This window comes from Camelus ferus, chromosome 10, assembly GCF_009834535.1.
Source record: "Camelus ferus isolate YT-003-E chromosome 10, BCGSAC_Cfer_1.0, whole genome shotgun sequence".
Lineage (NCBI taxonomy): Eukaryota > Metazoa > Chordata > Mammalia > Artiodactyla > Camelidae > Camelus > Camelus ferus.
In genome coordinates, this window is record NC_045705.1 from 57008724 (window position 1) to 57030767 (window position 22044).

General features: G+C 45.5%; 2 protein-coding genes across 4 annotated transcripts in view; one reads left to right on the forward strand and one right to left on the reverse strand.

The window, feature by feature from the left end:
* The window catches only part of STIM1 (stromal interaction molecule 1), a 170238-nt gene extending 152199 nt beyond the window's left edge, over window positions 1–18039 (reverse strand). The window contains exon 1 of one of the 3 annotated variants that reach the window (XM_006181647.3): window positions 16788–18039. In XM_006181647.3, coding sequence (XP_006181709.1) covers window positions 16788–16926 — 139 coding nt within the window. In that variant the 5' untranslated portion in view covers window positions 16927–18039. The remainder of the gene's footprint in view (window positions 1–16787) is intronic. The other 2 variants (XM_014556683.2, XM_006181648.2) reach the window with 2 other exon arrangements.
* A 1233-nt stretch (window positions 18040–19272) lies between these two features.
* Window positions 19273–20504, forward strand: LOC102513822 (glyceraldehyde-3-phosphate dehydrogenase). Its single transcript, XM_006181646.3, is given in 2 exon segments — window positions 19273–20131; window positions 20134–20504. Coding segments are annotated over 2 exon segments (891 nt in total). The 5' UTR covers window positions 19273–19407; the 3' UTR covers window positions 20301–20504.
* Window positions 20505–22044: the final 1540 nt, after the last annotated feature.

Sequence of the window (22044 nt, forward strand, 5' to 3'; positions counted from 1 at the left end):
TAGATTTAAGCCCTATCTTAAACCAAAAGCTTCCTTGCAATGCCAGCAAGTTGGCTCCAGTCACCTAATGAGTAAAACAGTAACAGTACTCCAGGGTTCACAAAACACTTTACATATAGTATCTTATCTAATCTTCATAAAATTAAATATTTAGCATGGAAACAGACATCCAGAAAGTTAGTTACTAGTTACTTGTGTCCTTAGACACAACTGAATCCTGGAACTACATGGTTCTAGTGCCAGAATGCACTCTTGTCTTCTTCACCTAAGGACATCTCATGATCTATTCTCAATACTAGAGAAACCAAAACAGCATCATGTCACTATCCAGATCACTCTGTTTGATTAAGCTACTTCAGATTTCCCATTGTATCAAAACAGAACAAACAAACAAAAACTACGATGTTTCAGCCTATTGTGGAATTTATTTTGTCATTAATATTTTATTACTTTTCCTGTTAAAGGTGTTTTAACTGTATTTTGTTATGCTCCAATTTGCTATTTATTCCCAAAGGAACAAGCTTTTGATGTTAATCACTAAACATGTATGTTATATGTTTTCTATATGCATAGAAAAAGGCCTGAAAATACTTGTATAATTTTTTTCAAGTTAGTGAGAAAGATAATTCAACATATAAAAATGCCTTCATAGACTTGCCTTCTTTAGGAAAGTCTTTATCCTGTGAAGTGAGGCACACCAAAGGGCAGAGGCTGCAGAAAACACAAGACTCAAATGCGGAGTTAATAACTTAATATGCTCATTGCAAAAATAACCCAAGCACCTGCAGTCAGCAGGAATATCCCAACAACCAAGGCCAGGCCAAGGGCTTTGTCACACCACTCTACTCCAGGTAGCACTGATCTAACTCTGTTCATCACAGAGAGACTACAAGAAACTCTAAAGCCAGACACCAAGGAAAATGACCTTGGAAACCCAAAAGGCATCTTGCCTAGAAGGCCCTACTGCCTCCAGAATAACACAGCACATTCTAGGCAAATCAAGAAGAATCAGGCCTGGTTTTATGCAGGGAACTAGCCAAGACTATGCCCAAAACATTTCTCCTTACAAGTCATGAAGCCTGAAAATCCCACACTACAACTTCCTTTGGGTCTTTAATGAACACATCTTGAGTACCACATCTTGCAGGATTGGGAGCTGTCAAATGAGGGAGGAAAATCCATGCCTCATTGGATATCAGTGAGATTAGCAAGAGGGGCAGAGTGCTCTGGGAAGGTAGGTCAAGAAAATAATTCTGGCTGTAGGAACTGGAGAAGACTTTCTGAAGGTTGGAAATTAGCTTGGCTTAGGATAGTAGGATATGAAATCATTTGTTCAGACTTGGGAAAGTAACCAAAGTCTTTGGGTGAGACCCAGATTTGGATTCTGGTAGAGTTGCTTAAAGGCTATAATGACAATCAGGCAAATAATTTTCCTTTTATGAATATTTTCTCATCTATAAAATGGGCATTATGAAAAGATGTGGCCATATCTTAAAAGACAGCTGTGTAAAACACTAGCCCTGACCTGGCACACGGCAGGACTTAATAAATATCCCTTTTTTGGGTTAGATTAGGAATACACATCAGGGAAGGATACTGCAGGACAATGTAAATTACTTGCCAGCTAACAGAGCAAAGCCCTTTGGGAGCTAACAGAACAGAAAATAGACCTGAAGAGAGTTGGAAGTCTGGAGAGTAGCAAATCTAGGCATATTTGGATCCAGGTCTTGGCCTACATCTCTCTCCACTATGAGATGTGTGGGAGCGCATTTTGGACAAATATCTCATCAACCTCCACCTTGTTAAATGAGGAAATGGAAACCCACTCCTCAGCTCCCCAGGAAAGACAGCCCTGTGCCAACTTCCAGTACTCCAGGAGGCTGGAGCAGGACCTAGTGCAAGTATTGAGTCCAGCTGCCAACATTTTAATTAGTCCAACCTTAAAAGTCTATTTAACCACAGGAGATTAAAAGGCACCCCCAGGGGAAGCCTCTGCCCTTCACTCAGTTCACCCAATTAGATCTGCTCAAGTGCCCTAATTTTCATCACTGAATTCTTGGGGGAATCAGACCTCACCAAGCTCTGACTTCTGGCTAACAGTACAGGCACAAGCTCAACTCAGGAAGAGAAGTTGGGTGTGGGCTACAAGAAAGGCAGCATCATGTATACCCTGAGGCCCTGACACCCTTCCTGCATCAGTAAACTAAGAAATGCCTTCTTGCCAGGCTCCATCCCCCACCCAGTGTCCTACTGTGACCCAGTCTCTCAGTATCTATACCCTAACCTAATCCACACTGAAAAGCTAGCAAAGGCTAGTTCTGATTCTCAGCTGAGGGTTACCCTCAACCCAGCAATGCTTGTATTTTAAAGAGGGATTCTCCAAAACAGAAATGACTTCAAGGCTCATAAGAATTGAGCTACATGGTAAACTAGGGGGCAAATGTGAAAACTGAGGCACAAAGGGTAAAAAGTCTCGTTCAAGTTGACAACTTGTTGTTTAAGATATTACACTCAAAAACCAACAAACGTCACATTTCCCTAAGGCTCAGCCCTCTGCCTTGCAAGTGTACCAGCTGTAGCCACACTTTCTCTACTATAAGGAAGGATACGGCTCAAGTGGTAGAGCGCATGCTCTACCCCATGTTCAATCCCAGTACCGCCTCCAAGCAGAAATCAATGAATAAACTTAATTACCTCCCCCTCATGAAACAAACAATACAAGGAAAAGTGAAAACCTAGGAGACATAAGGTAGTAAAGAGAGGGAAGAACCATGGAACTATATAGGTGATAAGACAATTCAGAGGAGGACAACTAAAAACTTATACAAATAAGTATAAGTTTGTATAAGATTTGTATAAGACTAAATTACTTGTCACATTATCTCATAAAATCTTCATGCATCAACCTTGTGAGTTAGATTCTATTATCCCCAGAATACCTGGCATGGGGAAACTGAGGCCCAGAAAGTTCAAGAGTATCACAACCCAAGCTAATTCCTAGTCTAGTGTTCTTTTTTATTAGACTAGATATTTCATAAAGAAAGCTATGAAGGAAGACTCAAGAGAATTAAGCTAGAGAGAGGGAAGAAAAAGAAAAAAGATTCAAAGTAAATAGTGCAAAGAAAATGCTTTAAGATAGAAGCCACAAAACACTAAGCAGCTATTGTACTAATTAGAAAATCTTGCAATCCCCTTCCCACTCTCTCAGAGGTGTGTGACAAGACACAGACAAGATGACCACTTTCAGGCCTGCTCCTATGAGAATGAGCTAACAAAATCACAGACCCACTACCTGACAACACACAAGCAGCCTCCTCCCCCTCTCAAGAGGACTCAGGAACATGGGTGCTAAACCAAAGAGATGACCACGTGAGGACTCAGGCACTAGCTTTCACCAGCAGCTGCACCCTAGGACCTCTGTCCCAAGCCAGGGCTTTTTTGAGTCTAGTAGGAGGTTCCCCCCAAAGCATAGCCTAAATTCAGCTAGCACTCTGCTTCTACACCTTGAGCAAGCTGAAGGTTGGTAGAGGATCCTGAGGGAAGGGATGGTAATCATCTTCTCTCAGGCCCAGAACACCTGACAGGGTATGAACACTTAATGCTCCTCTGCAACTGCATTTCACACTACAGAAAATCGGAGATGTGTGCCTATGGAAAATCTAGCATATTCCTACACCTGAAAGACCCAACTGCAGGTGAGTGAGTAGCCTAGGACAGCCTAAAGTAAAAGAAAACCTTCCATGAAAAATTGAGTTTTAGTCTGCTCCTATTGGGCCAAAATACTCATTATATATATTGGCTCCAAACCAAGCCATAATCCTAGAATAACACCCTCACACAGCACTTGAGCGTTTTACAAAGTGCCTTATCTTCCACTGCATCCATAAGGTAGAGATTAATATTCCCTTTTTTGCAAATTTGGAAACAAAGGCTCAGAGAGAAAAAACAACCTGTACAAGATCTCACAAATGGAAAAAAGGCAAAGCCTGGAGTTGAACACGAGTTTTCATCTCTCCAAGACTCTGATTTGCCTACAGTGAAGGCCCTGCTTTGTTAGGAAGCTTAATAGCTAAAAACAAAGAGACTTAGATTTAGAATCCACCAAGGACTCCCTGTATGACCTTAGGCAAACCCTTTCACTTCTTTGGGCATCAGAAAACTCATCTGTAAATGAAGTGATGTGAAACAAGTGCACAGAGAAGAGAATTCTTTGGTTCCTTGAGAACTGTGAAGTGTAGCCCTTGCCTAGCACTTCAAAAAATGTCAACTTTCCTTCCAGTCATCACCCCTAGCACTGGCCCTCCTTCTGACTGCCATATATTTTCTGTTCATGGCACCACCAAGCTCCTCATTAGCCACACTCAAAACACAGGTGTACCTTTAACTCTTCTCTTTCCTTCCCTCCCTACACTTAAACTCTAAATCCTACTGATTCTATTTCTACAGTGCAGACCCTGATCTCTTCTCATGAATAATTGCAAAGTCTCCTATCTAGACTCCCGCCTCCAACCTCACCCCACCAATGCATTGTGTATACTCTGTGAGATTAATCTCCCTAAAGCAAAACCTAGGTCATGTCTTTCCCCTGCTCAAAACCTGCAAGGACCACTTATTGCCTACAAAGTAAATTCTGAACTCCTTAGCTTGACATTGAGTCTTGCATTATCATTCCTCAATTAATCTTTTTTTGTCTTATTTTATAGTACTCTCCTTCATAGATGCCATTCTGCAGCTAACCTGGCCTAACCAATGTGCCCTAAAGACATTCACTTTGTCCTACTCCATGGCTTTACTCATAACATTTCCTCTGGCTGGAATGCTTCCCTCAATCTACCTTATATTTCTACCTGAAGTACCTGAAGACCTACTAAGCTGCTACTTCCTCCATAAAGCTTCCCTGATCTCTCCAGGCAGAGGAGATCCTGTTGTACAATAAGACTATAAGTGTCATTCATAGGGCACTGAACCTAGATTGCCTTGCACGATAAACTATAAAATGGGAGAACTATTGTGAGAATTAAACAAAATCATATATATGAAAGTCCTGCCCAGTCCTGGTATAAAGTAGGTGCTCAATAAACAGGCGCTCTTATTCTGATAAAGAAAAATGTTGGTACACATCTTAACTTCCCTACTATACTCAGTCCTTTTACTGGGCGGGATATAACATACATGTTAAATGTTAATTGAAGAGGAAAAGAACACTACGTAGATACAGACCCTATCCCAAAGCTTATATCCACAAAAGCTCAATCATAATGCTATTTTTGGAAGATATAAACTGAATACACACTACTTTGTAGCTGCACACTTCACCAATGTGATACCCTCATTCAGAACTTATAAGTGAATACTCTTTCTCATTCCCTTCCCCTTGCCCCCAAATTCTAATCTCAGTTTATTCCAGGCTACTTAAGTGAAGGAACAAACTAATGCCCCTAAAGTCTAAATTGTATACTTTTTAATCCAAACACATATTTCTACTTAAATTCATATAGCTGTTTCCTTCCCTCCCACAAGTTATTAAACAAAAATAGAAACACCATTGGCCTTTGGGTCAGAGAAATCTAAATTCAAATCCAGGCTTAGTCACCTTGGGAAAATTACTTAAATTCTCAGAGTTACAGTTTCCCCATCTATAAAATGAGAAAAATATCCACCTTTAAGGGTTGTTGTACAGATAGAAAGCACCTAGCCCAGTGCTAGAAGATATCAGGTGCTCAGTAAATAGTAGCTATCATCATCATTCTTATCATTGAAGTTATTTGATTTGTCTTAATTATGTATTTATCTCGTTAGCAATAATGCAGTATGAGTTCCAGTGAACTTTGCCCTTGTCAGCAAAAGTTTCTTGAAACAAGACCTCCAAAGTCTGACTACCCAGCACAAACACACAGACACAAGCTGCTTTCTAACCTGTATATGTGTTACACCTGAAGGGTACCCGACTCCCCTGGTTCCTACATTTTAGATGCTGCCTCTGGGAACTTGGCAAACATGGGCCCATTTGTTTTAACATACACAGTAGTGATGAGAGTTCTGAGAGCTTTCTGAGAGCCCTGAGATAACCTAGAGAGGCCAATCAGGAACAGAGCTACTGACTCTCACTGGAGAAAATTAGGGACATATGAGACTTGGAAGCCTGCCTGCCTGCCTGCCTGCCTGCCCATGAGATTTCTGGTCATTACTTAGGCCAGAACTCAACATCAGGCAGCCAGGAGCTCTGTAAATGTGGCTAAGAGAGGAAAGGGACAGGTTTATCCTGTCTGGGCCATGCAGACAACACAGCTAACTCTCTTATGCCTTTGCCTCCTTCACCAAGTCCTCCAGAGGCTCTCCCCCAGTGCCATGAAGGAAAGCTGGTGAGATGTCTGCTCAGGCTGGAGTTGTCTGAGGCCCAGGGAGTTCTCAGAATCAGAGATAACATTTAAAACACCAGGGATCTTCACTAGACCATCCTACCTCCCTGCTGTACAACAAGCCCAGCATGAAAGAAGGCTCCCTCCTCCATCCCACAAACCTGGCTAAGAAAAGTAGTTCTGTTCATTCTGTTCATTCAGCTGCCTCGAATTTGACCTGAGGTAAACCCACGTGGGCCATGGAACCAAAGACAAGGAGCCGCAAGACCCAAGGAAGCCTTGCCCACAGGTCTCATGTCAGGTCTCCATGAGCATAGCCCTGCTCCACTCCCGCTGCAGCCACCTGCTCAGGGTAGCCATCGCTGTGGCAAACAAAACTGCCAGCCAGAGTCAAGGGTCGAACCACCCCCAGTGTGACTGATAACGGTCTCTGAGTGCAGCTTCCGTAGGTACTCAATAAATATGGATGAAGTACCAGCCAGCAGAAAAACAGTGCCCACAGAATTTCTCAAAAAACCTACCACGTGAACTCTAACCCTAATCCCAGGACATTCTTGTTCAGGCCTTTCACAGGAACCGATATCACTTTACTTGGCACTCTCTCTCCACGACTACTCAGTCCAACTCATTACTACTCATCCATTTATTCAACAAACATCTATTGGGCACATACTCTCTGAACAGCACTGTGATGATACTAAGGATGAGTGCTATGGTCAAAAAAAACAGACCTGGCTTTTGCCCTCAAGAGAGAGGAAAATATGCAAAAAAAATTAAAGCTATACAACTCTTTAATATAAATTTTAATCCCATTTTCAAGTGAGGAAACTGTAGTTTGGGTCATGCTGTCAACAAGGACTCAAGCCAGTACCCAATGCTCTTGATTCTACATAAGGCTATCTCTCACTTTAAGAGGCATAAGCAGGGTGTGAAGTGCACAGAGAGTATCACAGACAGCAGTGCTACCAGAGTTTGATCAGAGATGAGGGGGACTTGTGGCTAACATTAATGCCAGGGAACACTTCACAGTGGACTGAGAGGTTAGGTAGGAAGGAGGGAGGTGAGGAGAGGACATTCTGGGAGGCAGTAAAATGACATAAGTAAAGGCAAAAGAGAAGCAGTACAAGGTGTGTTCTGCAGACCAGGACAAAGGAAAAAGCCTGGCTGGGCCAAGATTTAGAGTGGGGAACAGAGGAAGATGAAGTGGGCAAAGTGGTCTGGGGCCAGAACCCTGGGTCAGGAAGGAAACCACCACCCAGAGAGGGATTTTAGTACCCACACCATCCCTATTCCAAGCTCCCCAGCAGAAAACAAAAGTACAGTGCTTTTGGCTTATTTCAGGTTTTTCTTTGCATGGCCTCTCACTGAAATAAATCTGATCAACATGACAGGGCCACAGCCATCCCTATTCAAGTCTTGCCTGCCCCAGCAAGTTGTGCCAATGCAGGCAAGGCTTTATCAAGTTCTCAGTGCCCAGAAAGCTTCCCGTTGGCATTTTCCAGATGGCCATGAGTAATCCTACTGGGCTTCAGATACATTTACCCCTCCTGTGGAGGCCCCAAATCTATACATAACGCAACCAGCTGAGCCAAACAATGGCAAAACATGCAGTACAACACTCTGACCCACCTCCTTTAAGAAGCCTGCTCTGTACATCCCAACAAACAGATCTCTCCTAGCTTGAACTGAGACTGCCAATGGAGTACAGAATGCACATATTAGTCACCATATGCCACAGGTATTATTGGGCTTATTTTTCTGTGCCTCATATCAAAGCTCCTGAGCTGGGAGGGAAACTCCTTAGAAGCAGTACTTGACAGTGACTTTGCATAACCCCAGTTCTGCCCAGCCCAATTTCTGTGAACACAATACAGCACTGTGAACAGCTTTCTGGTTTTCCTCTGTATAGGTCTCAGGCTCCCTAACAACCTAAACTGGCTACATTAGGGTAAAGAGACTCCACAATAGAGTGGGAACAGCACGTAAATGATAATCAGCCAAAATCAGACTCTGGCCATGACTAAGACCTTGGGCAAATTTGTTCCTGTGATACATAAATTGAGGAGTTTAGGAGAGATGGTACTTAAAGCCCTTCCAGCTTTAACATACTACGATGTTAAGTCCTAGCACACCAACAGCCCAAAAGGTCATGGAAGTTTTTCAACTGTCAGTGCATAAGTAAGTCCCAGGTCAAGGCCACTTATAAGTCTAGCTCTCAGAAGCTAAGGTGAGGCAGTAAAGGCTCCAAGGTCAGTGGCTATACAATGGGCTCCAGAACTGAAGTTACCAAACAAGAAGGAGTTGGGAGGCAGGACTAGAACCTAGGATAAAAAGCTAGTTTCAGATTGGGTCTAAAACAGAGGAGGAGTACAGATAGAAGGGCCATGTCAAATCTGCATGTCAAAGCAATAAAGTCACACATGAACCAAGAGGATATACCAAAGAGAGTACAGAGAGACTCCACAAGACTCTAGAGGCAAGCAAAGAAGTCACAGAAAAACTTAAAGGACTCAACACCTAGAAGCCACTGTTCCCAAGATCATGGCCCTAGAATGATGTCACAGGCACCCTCTATGATGGCCCCCAGGGATCCCTGCCCTCCCAGTATTCATGCCTTTGTGTAATCCTTTCACCTTGAGTGTGGGCTAGACTCCTTGACTTGCTTCTAACAAATAGAATATGGCAGAAGTTGTAGCACATCAATTGCAAGATTAGGTGATAAAAAGACTGTAACTTCCATCTTGGGCACTCCCTCTCACTCTCTCTTGGATCCTTTGTCCTGGGGGAAGCCAACTGTCATGTTAGGAGGCAGCCCAGTGCAGAGGCCCATGCAGCAAGGAACCAAGGCCTACCAATAACCACATAAATTAGCTTGAAAGCAAATACTCTCCCCACAGTTGAGCCTTCAGCCCCAGCCCAACAGCTTGACTGCAACCTCACGAGAGACCTTGAGCCAGAGGCATCCAGCTAAACAGCACCCAGATTCCAAACACACAGAAACTGAAAAAAAATGAATGTTTACTATTTCAAACCTCTAAGTTTGGGGATAATTTGTTATGCACCAATACAGGTGGGGACTAGGCCCATCTGGTCAGCCATTTCAAGCCTGCAAGTGGGGCTAGGGAAGTGGTTATACCCAGTAAAAGGAAGAGGGTATGAGCCAGAAATAAAGTGCAATATTAGCACTCAGACTTTATCAACAGCTTCCCTACGGCCTGAAGTCAGCCTTGAGTAAAAGCCTAATTTGGCCACACCCAGCATCCATACTAAGTCTGGTGGCACTTGAGGTAAAACAATAGAACTGGAGCAGGTTCAGAGAAGCAAATTCCATTAGAGAGATACCTCCAGAAGAAGACACTCAGATTCTGCCTGAGGCTTTTCAGGCCCACAAAAAGCAAAGGTTGAGGGGACCCAATTGTCCCTAACTATGCAGTACTTAGAGTTTGTAAAGCCCTTTCATCACACAAGTTATCTCACTTCATCCGCATTACAAACACATTCATTAAGGTGATGCCCTTCCTACAAATGAAAACACTAAGGCTGAGACAGACGAGGTGACTTACCCTCTACTAGGCCCACAGATAGTAAGAAAAAGACCTGGAGCTCTGAAGCTCCTCTAAATCCAGATATTTATGTCTGTTGGCTGTGGCCAACTCAGACCCTTCTGCCAACCAAAGCCAATTATCTCATCCAGGCTTCTATCCAGCCCCACCCACTCATTTCCCAACTCTCTCCCCACTACATATAGGTTCTTTGTGGAATTAGACAGCTTCCCAGCTACTGTTAACTGTATTCTCCTGGTAAGGAATGCAACAGTAAGAGTCTGGTTTCTTTAAAATCCTAGATAAACTTCTTCCAAGTGAAGTGAGGCTGTTGGACTCAAACTGACCTGGATGATTTTTTTTAAAAACAAAAACAAAGAATGAGAATTTCTAAAACAGTGAACTTTCTAAATAAGTGAAGTTTATTTCTTCAACTTTACCTAACCCTTTCCAAGAAAAATTTTTTCAACTTCTAACCAAGTGCCTAGTAAACTATAGTAGAATCAGAACCAGACAAGAAATCCCCTTCAGCTCAGTTTTACAAACTCTACAGTATGTAAAGTATACCACATGCCAAACCTTGTGCTGGGAGCTTGCTGTTCTAACCCTTGAGGAGCTTATGGTATGTCAGGCACATCCATAGATAACTCCAACAACACAGCATGATTGGTAAGATTATAGTTTCTACCACTTTCCAGAGCAGCATTTTGTGGTAGGCGACGAGACTATTGAAACACCTTTGTTAACACAGCTATGGCCAGACCACTGAGGCTAGGGCTCTGCATGCCAGACTGGTGAGGGCCACACTGACAGGTAATGCTGATAAAAACAGCAAGATCCCCAGAGATATGGTTTTAATCCTGCCACTTTTTAGCTATGTCACCAAGGATATAAACTTCTCAGCTACAAATTCTTCACGTTTAAAATGGACATAATAATAAAATCAGCCCTACCTAGTTCCAAAGTTGAGGATAAAATAATAGATTGAAAAGGAATAAAAGATCTGAGCTTAGATGAAAATACAAAGGTCTGTGGGTGAGCAACACATAAAAGTGTTGAGGAAAAGCCCAGAATGTATAACAAGATATATGAGAAGCTTTGAAAGGAAGAGAGAAAATACGATCCATTCAAACAGGCCCTGATTCCAGCTTTTCCAACAAACTTTAACAGAAGTTTTAGGCTGGGCACAATAAAAACAGAGATAAATAAAGTACAACCCCTCCTCCCTTCTTCCACAAAGAGCAAACCTGTACAATGTGCTATGTGTTACATCAGAAATTTATACAAAGTATCAAGGGGGTAATAAAGAAAGCTCTGTATTGTTATTACTTACTTCTTGAACTGTGTTGTGGGCACATGGGTATTCAATGTATTATTCTTTGTACTTAGTTGTACATCTTAATAGTTCATAAGTTTTTTTTTATCATCAGCAGAGTAAAAAAGAAAGCTCTGTTGGAGACCCAGTTTGGTATCTTCTCTCTCCCAAGAAGTCTGACAGCCAGAGCTGCTGAGTTTCCTGAAGAATCATTTCCCACAAAGGGAAATATACCACAGAATGCCCATGAAGTCACTCAGCGATATATCTCAAAGCCACTCAGAGGAAATGAGGGGCCCCCTGGGGCTCAAATCCAAGACCTGTAGAGACCTAGGAAACCCTTCCTTCAAGCCCTGTTCCCTTTCCTGTCAGAGAACAGGAGTTCTTAACATGAAGGCCCTATATCCCTAAGGGGTCCATGAGAAGAATTCAGGGGAGCTTGTGAATTTGGCTGGGAAAGAAATGACATCTTTATTTTCAATATTCTCTTACTGAAAGTTAGCATTTCCTTCAACTATATATTATAATCAACCATAATATTATTAGCACTACCTATGATTTTGTCACCAACAGAAATTACAGACATTTTCATGTTACATTACATTGGTGCAGATATCTCCAAATATTATTTACCGTCATAATTACCTCAAAATTATAGTAATTATTAGACCTACCACAGATCACACGTGACTGTGATCTTCCTGTCTATGGGCCCTCATGCGAGGCAGTTAGCGAACTATGGAGCAACTCTGCTCAGTTACTGTTTAGCCACCAAACAGTGAGACCTCATGTGCTCACATTGGTGATCCACACCTCTACAATGCCCCCTTTCCTCCAACAATCTCCAAGTCAGACCACTCCCCTCCTAGTTCTCTTATTCCTCCACCCAATCCCTACTTCCAGAAAGCCCTCCCCAGCCCTCTTAGCCGAGCTCAGCCCACGCAGAGCTCTTTTAATCCTTAGCCTACACTGTCTACGCTGCTTGGTTTTATGCTTCATTAAGCCTGTGCATTATGTTGTATTTAATATTCTCTACATATATTTATCCCCACCCCCAAATTAGACTTCTTTGGTAGCCGTAAATTCCTTCCATAGTACAAAGCAAGCAGTTGAGCACTCATTATGGACTTGTGGATTGAATAACCCATTAAGTCAGGTTTCCTGACTCAAATGTCTTAGTCTAGTCCTACCAATAACCCACTGTGGAATTTCTATGTGATGCCTCTTTGGACATCCGTTTCCTCATATGTAAAAACAAGTAAGCTGAACTAACTGATGTTTCCACCTCTTAACTTTTGAATTAGGCAACTACTTTTTATCTCCCCAAGATCTGAGAAAAATTATGAAGGAAACTGAAAAGCCTCCCCCAGCTCTCCCAAGCAGGGTTAGTCACTTTCTCCCCTGGGCTTCCCACAGCCTTTTGTATGCATATAAAATACCTCTAGTACAGCATTTATCACAAAGTTTTGAAAGAGTGTATAACCTAGCGGCTGAGGTAGAGGTAGGGTAAAGAGTCAGACTGTCAGGGTTCAAATTCTGGCTCTGTTCGCTACTGTCTGTACAACCTTGTACAAGTTATTTGACCTCTCTACAATTTCATTTCCTCACTTATAATATGGGGATAATATCAAGCACACAGGATGGTTGTCAGAATTAAAGGGAATCAAATATTTGGAATAGTGCCTGCCACACAGTAAGCACTAAAAAATGTCAGTTGATATTATTGTTGATGTTACCTATCATATTAATGTCTTACTAGGCACAGGGTTCCTACTTTAACTGCCTCTCTGTCCTCCTCCATCACAGCACACTGTTAATGTTTTCTTCCACAGCACTTACCACAAGGTAATATATTTATTTATGTATTTATTTTCTATCTCCCTACTAGACTGTAAAACTCCACGAGGGCCAAGAACATGTCTGTTTTGTTCATCCCGAAATTCCCAGCACCAAACACAGTGCCTGGCCCAGAGCAGGCACTCAAATATTTGCTGAATAAAAAGCATATGAGCTGGCACTGTTTGATGTTTGCTGAACAGATTAACCTAGCTAAGGATGACTGTCAAAGCTGAGGCATGGGTGCAGATGATGTCCTAGCTGCTCCAGGATAAGTGTGACCCTGTGCCCATCCCCCAATATTAGCCTCAGCCAAGCCCCACCCACCTGCCCTTGGCCCCAATCCAGTTCCAGGAGCCACCCTCAGCTAAAATTAGCATAGCCACCAAGATGGCCAGGCCATTTATAGCCTTGGAGGTGGCAGCAACTAGCTGGGTGGGCAGGCAGGGCTCTAGCCTCCCACTCCATTAGGGGTTGATCGAGAAGCCAGCCAGCACTGGATGCCTGTCCTCCAAAGTCCGTTCTAGCTATATTGAGTCAAACCACAGTTCCTGATTAGAGGCCCTCAGTACCTCCAACACTGGCAGTCACAACTCCAGACTCACCTGGGACTCCTCACATACATATTGCAGGAAACATTTTGAGTTTCTGGAGACAATGAGTCCTGAGTCTAAGGGAGGTTCCAGGTATCAATTCCAGGCCAATTTCAGAAGTGCAGGCCCCAGAATAGCACAGTCAAGCACACATCTTTACTGAGAAAGTAACTTAGCACAGCTGTGTATACAGGCATCAAAGAGCCAGAAGGTGACAGGAATGGCCTCTCCACAGCCCAGTGAGAGGGCCTCCTAGCATAGCACCTACCTTCACTGGAGGGGCAGACCTTTAAGATAGGCATATATATCCAACAAGAGAGAAAAATGCAATATTCTGGCCCATGCAGCAGACTCTCTAGAGGAGGAAATGACAGTCCTTTCCCTGGATCTCTGCTACAGTGTCACCAGGGCCTGCCTAACTAGCGCACCAGGAGGAAAGTGACATTCTCTTGGCCTTACCTACTGCTCCTTTAACAGTGCAGGACTGGAGAAGATGGAATGAGTCTAGGACTTAATCAGAAAACTGAGCACAGGACCCAGTTTCTTCAATAAAAATGGGGATAATACCACTATCCTATTCCAATAGAGCTATTGTAAGACTTCTGTAGGAAAAACAGTTGTGTGATTGTAAAATACAAACTTTAGAGAACATACAAATTGACTAGATATATTGAATCTGATTTAGAAAAGTGGCAGCTTTAAGGGTAAGTAAAGCTCCTGTGTTCTGAGGAAGGACTAGAAAGGCTAAAGATTTCCTGGCCACATAGGAAGTGCCTCACCAAATCCTTTAGCAGAGCCCAGTCCATGAGTTCAGTTCACCTCTCTGCAAAATAGAGTTCCTATCTGAGACAGAGACAAAGTCCCAGACAGGCCCAAGGGGATAGCCTACCAGAACAACAGTGCTAGGGCCTCCAGATTACCACAAACCATAGCCATTCCCAGCACACAGGGGCTCTGAGACTTCCCTCCCTGGGATTCAATGTTATTGTGATGACAGAAACTGATTTCTGAACTGACAGGAGAAAAAAAACAAAAGAGAAATTTAAGTAATATAATCAACTACTACTCAGCCATAAAAACCGACGACAAAATGCCATTTGCAGCAACATGGATGCTCCTGGAGAATGTCATTCTAAGTGAAGTAAGCCAGAAAGAGAAAGAAAAATACCATATGAGATCGCTCATATGTGGAATCTAAAAAACAAAAACAAAAACAAACAAACAAACAAACAAAAACAAAGCGTAAATACAGGACAGAAATAGACTCATAGACAGAGAATATAGACTTGTGGTTGCCGGAGGGTGGAGGGTGGGAAGGGATAGACTGGGATTTCAAAATTGTAGAACAGATAAACAAGATTATACTGTATAGCACAGGGAAATATACACAAAATGTTATGATAACTCACAGAGAAAAAATGTGACAATGAGTGTGTCTATGTCCATGAATGACTGAAAAATTGTGCTGAACACTGGAATTTGACAAAACATTGTAAAATGATTATAAATCAATAAAAAATGTTAAAAAATATAATCAACACAGCCAGGCCTCTAAAGTATATTGTGTGGAGGGCTGTCCCCATAAGTTCAAGTCAGGGAGTGGTTCCAAGGGATGCTGGGATGCCTCTTACCTATGGCAGGCGTGCACACACACATACAAACACAAATCTTCCTGATAGCTTATGAGTAAATTCAAAATTTCATCCCTTTTAGTATGTGTCTAAAATATAGACCTCTTCCCCCCACCAAAAAAAATTCCCTTTATGTCAGGCACGCATATTTTAGAGTGAAAAACAGACAGATTATCAATTACAAACAAGGATGTCCCTATGACATCAAAGATGCTCTTTAAGTCTTCTTCACAGTTTGACCTACATCTGCCTGCTAGTCTTCCCCTTCACAGCCCAATGAGAACCAAGCTTTGAATTAGGTTTCAGGGGCCAACGAGACACTGTATGGAGAAACAGGATTGATACGCAAGAAGGACCTATCTTCAGAGCAACAGCCTAGGTGCCATGCTTGTACATAGGCAACCTTGGCCTCACTTAGAAGCCAGTCCTTGGGGTACCTGCAATCACAAGCAGCCCAGTCTAGGAATTTAAAAGGGGGTTTCCTGAGAAAGGGTCTACCACCAAAGCCAGCCTCTGGATCCATTAAGAAACTTCCTGGCCACCATGACCTACGTTTCCTTTTCCTCCTTTAATCAAAGGGTATTCACTGAGCTGCCCCCTCACTTGAGCTTGCCCCTCCACCCAGAAAGAACCCAGCTATAAACTCTCCTCACTCTGCAGCTCACTGCTTTGGGCAGATCACAGTGACAGGGTGAGAAAAATGGAGATAAAAAAACTGAATTCCTTCCAAGCCTTGTGTAAAACAACTGAATTTTTACAGTGCTCTTCTCTTCTGCAGCAGAACACGAGGGCTCTTGCTTTTTGACAAGGCTCCATGAGTGCATAGAAGAAGCCAGGACAGATCAAAAATATCATAGAATCCGTATTCTCATCAGTCAGAAGAAACAGAATGTCAACAAGTGGTCCAGGAATGATACCATGCCCATGTCAAGAAAAGGCCGTTTAACTCCCTGGTGGTAAATAGGATTCCATCTAAGGAATGGCCTTGATATTTCATATGGGCACAGCTAGGACACAGCAGATTACGGAAGGGAAAGGAGGGAATAGGGTTCCCACGCTTACTGGAATAGAAAGGCACACCTCAACACTAAGTTATAGAGCAACAGAGTTGGCCCAGCCCTTACTTTCCCTGCCTGATCCAAGTAGCCTTAACCTCCCTCTGTGCTGCCAAGTGCTGAAACTGGCCAATAGCAAAAGACTTATCATCTGCCCAGGCCATTCTTCCAGACAAGTAGTCTTGGGAAGGGGTCTTGGCTTGCTGACCTGAAAGGCCAAGATGCCCCAAAGGCAGACCTCTTTTCACTGCCTACAAAAGACATCCTAAGGAGGGATGAGGAAAGTTGTTCAAGAAAGACAGAGACATTAGCCACGGCTCCAGAAGAGAAAGAACTCCTTGGACTACTAGGAACCGGCAGTGCCATGTGAGTCCTCCATTAATCACACATGTAGAACCCTAGGGTTCAACTTGCCCACTTGGGCAACTCAGTTCTTGCCCGGTAGCAAGGCCTTACCTGCTTCAGTGGACTCCTCAGAACTGGCCCCCGAGCCGGCTCCTGTCGCCTTCTCGCCGTGGCTTTGGCTGAAGCTCTGGCCGTGATGCAGGAGGAGACCCCAGAGGAGCCACAGGGCAAGACGGGCGCACACATCCATGACTCCAGGTTCCAGTCAGCATGTGCCTAAGTGGACACCTCGGGATCCCAGAGGCAAAGCCGGGAGCCCGGGAGGGCAGCCGACGGTACTGGAACCCCAGGCAAGATGCCCTCGAGGTGCCGCAGCTGTCCAGCCACCCGCGAGGCTGTCTCCTCCGAGAGCCAAAGGTCAAGTGTTCCAAGTTTGGGTGCGGGAGGAGGGCCGGCGCCTCCGGTCCAACACTGGGTCAGCCGGAGCTGCGACGACCTGAGCGCCCTGTCGGCTCGGGCCGCTTCCGGAGAGTTTGGACAGGGTGGCCGCGGAGCCGTCAGCTCCGCAGCCGGCTACACCCCTGAGGGAGGGGGTGAGCGGGCGGGACCTCCCGCGGGCACGGGAGTCGGGGAGGGACTGAAGGGAGGGGAAGAGGGGGGCACCTGGCCTTGCCCCGCCGAGGATCGGCGAGCTGCACAGGTTTGCGGAGGGCGTGCGACTCCTAGGCCCCTGCGGGCGCGGGAGGCTCGGGGATCCCAGGCCTCCTAGGCCGAGGTCAGCGCCCCCGCCCAGTCCCGTGCCCAGGCGGCAGGCAGTGCCCAGGTTCAGCAGGCGGACGCGCACGGGCCAGGCCCGGGACAGAGGCTCCCGGGCAGGCGGGCGGGCGGGCGGCGCGGGGCGGGCCCGGGGCGGGCGGGGGCGTGCTCTCCCGCAGGCCCGCCCCGAGCCGCCCGGCCCCCGGCGAAGCCCGGGCCCGCCCCAGCGCCGGGCTTATCCCGGAATAACCTGTTGGAGGCAGCCGCCCGGCGCCCCCAGACCTTGGCGGGCTCTCCCGGCCGCTAGCTCACGCTAGACCGGCAGGACCCCTCTTCCCGGCCAAAGGTCGGGTCCCGGTCTCCCCTTCCCCCACGAGAGTCTCTCCCGCGCTAACCGCCCGCGAACCCGCGGGCGGGCCCTTGACACGCAGTTGCTCAGGTAACCCAGGCCTGCGGCGGTAGCCGCGACGGTGACAGTTGCTGCCCTGCCCTGATCTCCGGGCTTTGGTGCTGCTCCACTCTCCTCAGCTCTAGAACCGGGCTGGACAGAGGCCGTCGGCACCACGATTGCCTCCCGGGGCTGTCTGAGGCGATAACGGCCGGGCCGGTCTCGGCCGGGGGCGCGTTCCCTGCCCCCCACTTAGGGCCACCATCCCAGGCTCCGCCCTCCCGCCGCGCCTCGCAGCCAATCGGCTTCCGCCTCTCTGCAGCTTAGGAACCCGCGCGCTTCGTCACCCATGTGCAGCGGCCCCTGGCGGGCAAATTTGGGTGCTGCAGACAGCTCCGGAGCGCCTTGGGAGGCCCTGCCCCTTTACAGAAGGTTGGGGAGTGAAGCTAGGACCCGCCCCGGGGGAGGCCCACTAGGGCCTGCTAGTGTTCACAGAGGAAGTGATGCCAGATAACAAAATGAAACGTCCAAACCACTATAGGTCAAATTGCCCTATACATCCCTCAAGTCTGGGCTAAAGGGCCCTATCTGCCTTCCTGACCTCCCTCTCCCTAAGCGAAGTTGGACGCCCTTCCTTAACTCTCACAGTCCGTTTTCCAACTGGCCCCTCAGATCCCCTCCCTTCTGAGGTTTCTGCGGGTAGGGCCTGTGGCTGGTTCCTCCCTACATCTCACTCTCCCAGCTCTCTGTGTGGCTTGGGGGTGTTAGCGACTTGAGAATGAGTGCCCCCATGCAGACTGAGCCGCACCTGCGCCTCCTTCAACAGAGCCTGCACTTCCTGTTCTCTTCTCAAGCAAACTGCCAGCAAATCTTTACTGAAACCTGCTCTGTGCCCTACCCTGTCCTTGGCACCGGAGGCAGGGGAATGGATTAGGCCTGGTCCCTCCTCCGACTGTGCTAAGCCAGCTACCTGTTCTGAACAAGCCTTCTGAAGAACAGGAACACGGATTTGCCCAACAGCTGCCTGGCTTAAGGGTTATGCTGTTGATATAAAAATACACATCTGACGTCATTACTACCACTGTCCCCACTCTCATTAAACCCAAGTCACACTGGTCTTCTTTAAGTTCCTCAAGCACATGGAACTACAGCCACCTCTCCTCCCTTGTATCTGCCATTGCTTCTACCTGAAACAGTCTCCTCTCCCCACCCCTCCTCCCACCAACTCCTCATGTAGCTAGCCTCTCATTCTTCCAGATACAGTTCAAGATCTCCTCAGAAACTCCTATTCTGCCTGCCACCTCTGGTCCAGAATTGGACCATACATATATCTGCCTTCCCCCACCGCATAAGACTGTAAGTTTTCAGAGGTCAGGGGCCATGCCTTATTCATCTCTGGGAAACAACCATCCAGCCATAGGCTTTGTACATACTAAGTGCTCGGTAAAAAAGCTGTTTGACATGAGTTAATTCATTTGATCACTCAAATATTTGTTGGGTAATAATTGTATGCTGGGGCTCTCTGCTCCTCCCCGTTCGACAGACAGCTGCATCTCTCGTGAGTGCCAGCTGCATCTCTGAGACACAATGGTGAAGGTTGGAGTGAACGGATTTGGCCGTATCAGGTGCCTGGTCACCAGGGCTGCTTTTCACTCTGGCAAAGTGGACATTGTTGCCATCAACAACCCCTTCATTGACCTCAACTACATGGTCTACATGTTCCAGTATGATTCCACCCATGGCAAGTTCCATGGCACCGTCAAGGCTGAGAATGGGAAGCTTGTCATCAATGGAAAGTCCATTACCATCTTCCAGGAGCGAGATCCTGCCAACATCAAATGTGACGCTGGTGCTGAGTACGTTATGGATTCCACTGGTGTCTTCACTACCATGGAGAAGGCTGGGGCTCACTTGAAGGGTGGAGCCAAGAGGATCATCATCTCTGCCCCTTCTGCTGATGCCCCCATGTTTGTGATGGGCATCGTGGAGGGACTTATGACCACAGTCCATGCCATCACTGCCACCCAGAAGACTGTGGACGGCCCCTCTGGGAAGCTGTGGCGTGATGGCCGAGGCACTGCCCAGAACATCATCCCTGCTTCTACTGGCGCCACCAAGTCTGTGGGCAAGGTCATCCCGGAGCTGAATGGGAAGCTCACTGGCATGGCCTTCCATGTCCCCACCCCCAATGTGTCTGTTGTGGATCTGACCTGCCGCCTGGAGGAACCTGCCAAATATGACGATATCAAAAAGGCAGTGAAGCAGGCATCGGAGGGCCCCCTCAAGGGCATCCTGGGCTACACTGAGGACCGGGTGTCTCCTGCGACTTCAGTAGTGACACTCACTCTTCCACTTTCCATGCTGGGGCTGGCATTGCCCTCAACGACCACTTTGTCAAGCTCATTTCCTGGTACGACAACGAATTTGGCTACAGCAACAGGGTGGTGGACCTCATGGTCCACATGGCCTCCAAGGAGTAAGAGCCCCTGGACCACCAGCCCCAGCAAGAGCACAAGAGGAAGAGAGAGGCCCTCAGCTGCTGGGCAGTCCTGGCCCCAACTCGATCCCCCAACAAGCTGAGAATCTGACCTCCACACAGTTTCCCCCCAGACCCCCTGAAAAAGGGGAGGGGCTTGGGGAGCCCTGCCTTGTCATGTACCATCAATAAAGTACACACTACCCAATAAATAAATAAATAAATAAATAAATAAATAAATAAATAAATAAATAATTGTATGCTGAGAAATTGGCCCTAACAGAAGTTGAGCTCCTGAACTAGGTTCTACTAGACGTATGTTCTGAGCTAGGTGTCTTAAACTCAAATGGCAAAGTGGGAAAATATCTAATATTATTGAGAGAAGTAAGTGGGAGTACTCGGGAGTGGTGAGGACTGTGGCACACTGGTGATCAGGCAGGAAGTTGGACTCAGTATTACTGGATCATGTTTAGGAGAAGATGGAAATCTGGACTTTTAAATGACAGTCCTTTTTTTAGTACTAGCACTAATTTTTAGAGGTATAATTACTATATAGGCCACATAAAGCACATCTGCAGCCAAAACTGATCACTCAGATGACTAGTTTACCTTTTCTACCTAAGCCAACCCACCTGCCTGTACACTCATTCGTCTAAAAGGAAAAAGGAAAGTAAATCATGCTTAATACAACCACCTTGAAACTCAATGCATCATTTCCCTTAGCCACCACGTGATTTCTTTGGAGCTATGAGTGCAAAACCCACTTGGTACAAAGAGCCTGAGTCTTGGAGGCAGGAAGCACAGATCTGTTACTAATTCACACCAAGACCTTGAACTTCTCTGAGCCTGCTGCATTTCCTGTGAGATTAAAATTGTGTCTGACAGCTAAAAATAGAATTACCATATGCTGCAACAATTCCACTTCTAGGCATATGCTCCCCAAAAATTGAAAGCAAGACCTCAAAGAGATATTTGTATACCCATGTTCAAAACAGCACTATTCACAATAGCCAAAAGGTGGGAGCAACCCAAGTATCCATGGATGGATGAGTGGATAAACAAAATGTAATATAGGTATATAGATATATGCATACATATATATGCTAATGGAGTATTATTCAGCCTTAAAAAGGAAGGAGATTCTACATGCTAGAACATGAATGAACCTTAAGGACATTATGCTAAGTGAAATAAGCCAATCAAAAAAGGACAAATACTGTATGATTCCACTTATATAAGGTTCCTAGTGTAGTGAAATTTGTGGTCACCAAGCGCTAAGGGAAGGGAAGGATAGAGGGTTGTTGTATAATGGATATAGTTTCCATTTTGCAAAATGAAGAGTTCTGGAGATTGGTTGCAAAACAATGTAAATGTACCTAATAGTTTTAAAAATGTAAATTTTATATTATGTGTATTTCACCACAATTAAAAATAATAAATGGTGTCTGGGAGCCGAAGTCATAGTACAAACAATAGGAGAAACATTCTGGTCACTTCTCTGCCTCCAACATCATGATGTGACATCAGAAAAGCCAGTTCTCATCTGGATCTCAGTTTCCCCAACTGTAGGCTAGGTAGGTACAATAATATTGATCCAGTTCAGCTTTAATATTCTACAAAAGGGGGAAATCCTGAGACCTCATGGATCTTCCTGGATAAGAAGTTGTGACTCTCACCTCAAAAGACCCTAGGTTGGGTCCTCATGTAAATGCAGCTTCTGTAAGAACCCTCGCCACATTGCAAGTCTC